The following is a 7,213-nucleotide window of genomic DNA, read 5'->3' on the forward strand; positions in this document are numbered from 1 at the left end:
TGTTTCTGATTTCACAGTATTATTATTTTTTAATATTATCATTGCTGTTGCTATTGCGGTCGAACGCAAATGCAGGCCAGACCAACCCAGGCCTAACCCGGCCCAATAAAATAGCCATAATTTTTCACAATCGGGCATTAAATTCTTTTTTTAGTATTGTATTTTGCTTATAATAACATTCAAAAATAGACAGAGAAATTGAAATTGGAAAAGCAATGGTACCAGGAGTAAGCAAATAATAATATATATTATAAATATATCTTTTCTATAGGTTTTTATATATCGCTCTCAGTGTATATACTCACCGCAAAACAATAGACGATGCGAAAAAATCAAATTGGTATTTACGCCTTTATTTATTGCTTTAATGCATCCAAAATATTGCTAACAAAATACACTCGTCCGACTACAAAGCAAAACGAAATGAAAAACCAAAAAAAAAAAAGAACCAGAAAAATAGATAGAAACGAGAAAATTGGGGAAAACCAATTTGTTTATTGAATGCTTTCCAATTTTTTTGACACTTTGAAAATTTGCATACGAAAGCAGCGCACGAGACAATTAACAAATGGAATTTGCATAGAGAAAATTGAAAATAGAAATTATATATGCATTATAATAGTGTATACTATAAATATATACATTTATAAATGTCTGTGCGAGTGTATGTGGGGGTAGAGCTACGAGTGCAACGCGCTGCGAGACTGCGAACAAACTGAAAAACATCTAATCAAAAGTTTTTGGAAAACACCGCAAAAAACTGGCACTCAAATAGGCAACCGAGCGGGATTATAAAAAATAAAATTGTACGTATACATATATATAAAAATATATATTACTATATAAGAAATATGTTTATTAAAAAGTATTTTTTTTTTCAAAGCCAGCGCACGTTAGAAATTCACTTTGGTAAGGAATATAATTTGGACGTGGACGCAGACAGAGGCGACGCAGCACTGAGCTGCTGGAAGCCCGGACAGATCAAGATTAAACAGAAGCAGCATTAGCATCAGCATTAGCATTAACAGCACCACCACCACCACCAACAACAACAACAACAACAGCAGCAGCAACATCTCGTCCCAGCTGAAGATAAACAAAAGTTATGATTCGGAAATAAACCAAATGAAAAAATTTTGATGTGTTCAGTGCGCGCGTCGCGAGGCTTGTTTTATTTTTAAGGCCTTTCGGAATTTCAATTATTTATACACACCAATGCAAGTGTGTGTGTGTGTGAGCGTGTGTGCATCTGGTACACTATTGAGCTCTAAATAGCTGAACAATTGCCCCGCATTGGGTGGCCAACAACAATTGAGGCAGCTAATTGGATTCGAACCATTTTGTGCGCAGAGTTCATCAAATTGTCCACAAATTGAATATTCAGAGTTGCATTTTGGCTAATTACACTTTAAGCGCTTCAGCATCGTACGTGATTCGCAAATACAAAAAACTGATTGTTTTTCATTGGAATTTCATGTACACTGCATACACAAGCAGAATCATCTTTATGCATCGAAGCTATTCATAAATCAATTTAATATTTACTTTATGCATATATTTATATATAAATATATGATTAATTTCTGGCGCAAAACCCATTTCAGTTGAAGGCCAATACGAAACTGTTGTTTAAAGATTTAAGCAACTTTTCATATAGTTCAATTTGCAATATTTGCAATATTTAAACATGTGAAAAAAATTGTCTGTGAATTTTAATTGTAAATATAAAATATTTTGAAACGCATAAGACACTGGGTATCTATTAGTCAAGCAGCATGCATAACAATAAAAAAGTTGCCCAAATTCCAATACAAATTATAATTAAATTATGCCCAATATGCAGAGCAGCTTATTCCAAAGATATTAAAAGGAAAGAAGAGCAGCTGATCGAATTCTTAATACCCTCTCTCTCTCTCTCTCTCATTAGATTGAGCTGAGTGAAAACTTAGGCAGCCCAACAGACAACTCGTTACATTAACTAATTATATCTAGCAATTATGTACTTGGTTAGTCTATAGAATCTCCTCTATCTAGTTCCACTCGTCTCTACTCTACCCCGGCGTTACATTCTGCATAACAAACTGATTCAGCAGTCACTTTGTAGGGCATAAATATCTAAAAACTCATCGCATATACTTTTGCTTATGGCATCTGCTAAAACATTTATTGAAATACATAAAACATCTGCAGACGATGATCAAAGAGGCGCTGTGCCGAAGCTATTAATTAGCCATAAAAATCCATTGGTAATGGGCACTTCTTAGTGGGCCATCAATGATGACAGCCGGCGTTAAGTAACGTTAAGTAAAAAGCGCACAAATAGTTGGCTAACAATCAATATACATATTAGGGCCAGCTTTAACTCATGCTCAGAGGGGCAACTGCTTCGACTGTGGCTGTGGCACGTGCCTTTCAATCGGCTATTAACAAGATCATCAAATTAACATTTCCAAATGCTTCGACTGACTGATTCTCTGATTTGCTGACTGGCTAAGTGGCTGGGCGTATTTAAATCCGGGCTTCAAGCAATGCCAGCCAACTTCATTAGCATGCGCGTCACGTCGCCGGCAATATTTGTGCTCGGCCGGCAACTGGGCCCGAATCGCTGCTCAATTGCTGCCTTCCTCGACGGCAGACCAGCTCTGCGACCTGTTCAATTGAGCACTCCAAATGCAACTTTAAGTCCTTGCTCAGGTGGCGCGTGCCGAGGACTCATTAGCTCCGCTGCCAAAACGCAAAAGCAAACCAAATTTTAGCTTTTCGCCTGGGCATATGCAACAGTTTTTCTAACTGTTCACTAGTGCACACAGCACGTTAACAGAGCTCTGTTAACCAACTGTTAACTCAATGCTGTTAATTACATTTAATGCATCTATATCAATAATGGCCATCTATATAAAGGCCATTAGCTTTTAGCTAACAAGAACTAGACTTTAGCGACCTGAGGGCTTTGGCTTGGGGTTTTCTGAAACTAAAATCTAGAGAAGGAAGCCCAAGGAGTTGTATATTCCTTGGAAACCATTTGCTGTTGCTGTCCTGTCCTCTTAAATACATATATCAAGTTTCAGATTCACACTATTTATAGTATTTATCTTATTAGAATTCATTAACTCTAAATCTTCATTCATTTGCATTTGCCATGAGTTTGACTTCATTGCCATATAAGTTTGACTTCATTGCAGCCTTGGCTTATATCTGATTCAGCTTGACTCTCAATCCTACCACTTGACACATGTGAAATGTCCCCAACATTTGGGCTTCTTATGAGTCATAGTCCACAGTTAGAGACACTCAACGATAAGCAACTGCAACAGCTATAAATAAGTCGAACATTGCGAGTATCAAAGAGTCGCATCATTGTTACAATTACCTTCACGAAGGTCTCCCCAGTGTGGTGCACTCAAGACGTACTAAACTCTGGAATATTTAATTGTGTCACTTCCTTGCTGTCTTGGGTGTGCGTGTGTGTGCGAGTGTGTGTGAGTGGGAGAGATGAAGTGCACATTTGAATGCCCAAATGAGATGTTGTCGCTGCCGCTGAGGCCGTTTAATTGTAATTTCGTGTGCAGGCCCAAAATGCTAAATAAACAGAGAGCAAACGACGTGTGCGTGCGTAATGTGACTACAGTGAATGCCAGCTAAGTGAAATTTACAGTTTCTCCAGTTAACAAGGCCAACTACTTGCGCTCAGCTGGCGAGTGGGAAGGGAGAAGCTCAGCCAAGTGCGTGGCAGCGAGCGACCACTGTACTTGCATTTGTAATGCAGCCTTGGATTGTGCAATATATATTTGTGCGCTGGCAATTCGATTTGTGTGCAGCCCCTGGGTATCCAGCGAATTGCAGTTGCCATTGGCGCGTATCATTGTTAACATGGCTAAATTATATAAGCGATTCAGTTGCAGCTGTCTGTGTGTGTGTGATCACAATTGCAGGTTGATTTCGGCTGCTGGCCTTTGGCAAATGAAATTTGCAACCATCACCCAAAATGAAGAGCACAATTTCCAGCCAAAAGCTATTAAACGAAATTATGACGTATTTGAACATCAACCACAATTGATCTGAGCGTTTGCCAGCATCCAGCGTCGGCAACATATGTCACTGGATAAATTGTCAAGGCCCGCAGCGCAGATCTAATTTGGGGTTTATCCAACATGTTTGCTAAGCTATGGCAATGTTGCATCAGCGGTAATTGTTTACTCCAATACAAGGTTACTGGCTGGTGTGTAAGACTAGACTCTATTATGTCATACTATTCCTTGCTATTATGTGTTATACTATACTGGGCTACACTATGCTGGAATGTGTTATACGATACTAGATTATGCCACACTATAATGTCTTACACTATACTAATATATTCTAATGTGTTATACGAACAACACTATACCATACAAAAAAGTGTTATACCATACTAGACTATACTGTATTATTATGTGTTATACTAGACTAGATTATACGTAACTATAAAGAGTTATACTCTACTACTATATTCAATGTGTTATACCATACTATACTATACTATCATATAATAGTATAGTATAGTATAACACATACTACACTATTCCATACAAAAAAGTGTTATACCATACTAGACTATACTGTGTTATTATGTGTTATACTAGACTAGATTATACGTAACTATAAAGTGTTATACTCTACTACTATATTCAATGTGTTATACCATACTATACTATACTATAAAGTGTTATACTATAATACACTATACAATAGTGTTATATTATACTATACAATAATCTTTTATACTATATTCTATATTATATTACACTATTCTTGTATATTCTATTCAAATGCTGTTATACTCTACTATTCCAAAGAGTATTTTCTCCATATCACACTGATTGGGCGAATCTTAAATTGAATACTTTTTAGTGCAAGCTTTAATATCTGAAATCTACTCATTTCGTAATTTAATATTCCAAAAAAGAGCATAAAATAGTACTAGGAACAACTAGCTAGTTATATGATAAGTGAAATGAAGATTGCTGCAAAATATCTAGGGAATAGGCTTGAACTACAGTTTCTTTGTGGCTTGGGTGCGATGCTGGCGATGCCTGTAAAAGGCATGCTCGGCCATAAAAGCAAATGAGGCGAGCAGTGTGCCCACGATGACCACATAGAAGGCCAGCTGCAGGTCGCCGATGGTCAGGACACGCACCTCGCTGGACTCGGCCTCGTCTTTGAGCGCTGTGCGTGTCCTGACGGTCACCCGGAACTTTTGATCTTGAATCCATTTCGGGATGAGGCCAGCGTTGAGCAGCCGCAGCAGCTGGGCATTGATTGCCTCCTCCCAGGGCGCATCTCTGGGCAGTACATAGGAGATGGTATAGTACTTGGGACACTCGGGCACAATCCAAATGCGGCGCATGAGCAAGAAATTGACAGACTCCATCATCAGCGAGGAGTACCGTGAGACGCCCGCCTTACCGCCAACGGTGGCCACCTCATTTGTGACATCTGCGTTGAGATCCCTATTCCACAAGAGCTTCTTATTGAGACTGGCGAACAGCGGTGACGTTTCGCTAAAGAACAAATCGTCGGCCATGGACGTGTATTTGTAGACGACTTTCAGTCCGCTGTCGTCCAGATCCTGCAAAGTTATAATGTCCTTGTAGTAGAGCGGATGGATATAGACGGTGGACAGGCTGGACTCAAATATGGCGCCAAAAATGACGCTCACCAGGCACAGCGAGCCAATGAACATGCGCTCCGCATAGCTCTCCGGCAAATGGCTTAGATTCACTCGCACCCAAACCACCCACGTATCGACCACAATGCCCAGCGCCTGCTGCCACAGGCGACGATTCTGAATGCTGACAATGTGCAGCTGCAGATTGATCATGCGCAACAGCAGCCAGATGAAGGCGCATACAAACGCCATCAGTATGAAGCCCAACCAGATGTCGTAGCCAACCGCAAAGATGGGCAGAATGGACTGCGGAATGCGGCGAGCCTTCGGCGCATATATGCACAGCTGGTCATCGTAGACAGCCACTGTGAAGTCCATGTAATCCTGCACCAAATAGTCCTTGACAAAGAAGCCCGTCAAGCAAACGTCCAGGCCGTCGTTCAGTATGGAGCCAATGGCCCCATTGTAGCTGCCATTGGCGCTGCGTTCCCTGTTGAGAACAGCGAAAACTTAAGAGATTTCAGTTAGCTACGAAATGTGTTTGGTATTTACCCAAAGTAGTTCTTGTCGGGCTGCTGCAGCAGCATCGTGAAGTTCAGCCGCTTGGCTATCAGCAGAGCCACCTCCCAGTCGACGCCTGTGATGGACCGCAACAAGCCCGTCTTGGGGTCCAGCTGTGGCCGGGCGTAGACCGACTTGAAGATTTGAATGCGCAGCGGATACCCGCGCATATCATGAAACAGTAGAGTGTGCAGTGGCTCGCCACCGGCATAGGGAACCAGAAGGCCGAAAGCTTCCTCATAGCCATTCACGTTGCCGTCCCACTCGCCCTGTTCGCTGTGTGCAAAGGGATCATAGATCCAGACCTCGCCAGCTGTGATTATATACCTATTGAAGATGCGATGCTGTGTCCACAGCTGACGGCAGCTCTGCTCCATCTGCAGCTGCTGCTCACGGCTCAGGCTGTCCACCACATCGGGCACAATATAGAAATAGACGCCGGCGCGACCCGCTGAGCTGACTGCGCCGCCGCCGGATATCAACTGAGCCAAGCTGATGACCAAGACCAAGGAGCCGCGGCTATCCAGATCCATTAAATTGCTGTCCAACTCCAGTGGCCGAACCTCATCGTAACTGTGCATGGTGTGCGGCACATCAGTGAGCTGCATGAACCACATGACATTGCCATTGCGGGCATCCTCCTGCAGCTGTTCTCCCTGACGCAGCAGCACGTGCAGAAACGGTATGCTGCGCAGAGGCTCCGCCAGCAGCACATCCAAAGAGGCTGGCCGGGAATAGCTGCAGCCAAACAGCGCCAAGAGCAGCAGTTGGGCCCACATGCCGCCGTTCGCCAACGCGTTGCACCCACAAATGAGTTCGGTCGGTAGACGTTGGCCAAGTGGGGCTCAGGCAGCTAATGTTTTGACACCTGCAATTTTGTCTGTTTGCCCAAACGTAATTAGAGACCAGTTATGTCAGCTGCCATTCTCCCACCTGGGGCCGCCTTTGCCACTGAGCAAACATCGACATCGACATCGACTGCGGCTGCCTTTCCAGTATTATTGT

General features: G+C 42.3%; 1 protein-coding gene across 1 annotated transcript; it reads right to left on the minus strand.

The window, feature by feature from the left end:
- Positions 1 to 5,032: 5,032 nt before the first annotated feature.
- LOC111600206 lies at positions 5,033 to 6,987 on the minus strand. Its single transcript, XM_023316223.2, has 3 exons — positions 6,477 to 6,987; positions 6,200 to 6,440; positions 5,033 to 6,137 (listed from the first exon to the last, which is right to left on the minus strand). The coding sequence occupies exons 1-3, from the start codon at positions 6,985 to 6,987 to the stop codon at positions 5,033 to 5,035; spliced, it is 1,857 nt and encodes a 618-aa protein (XP_023171991.2).
- Between the last annotated feature and the right edge of the window lie 226 nt (positions 6,988 to 7,213).

This window comes from Drosophila hydei, unplaced genomic scaffold (assembly GCF_003285905.1).
Source record: "Drosophila hydei strain 15085-1641.00,03,60 unplaced genomic scaffold, DhydRS2 tig00000232-arrow-arrow-pilon, whole genome shotgun sequence".
NCBI lineage: Eukaryota > Metazoa > Arthropoda > Insecta > Diptera > Drosophilidae > Drosophila > Drosophila hydei.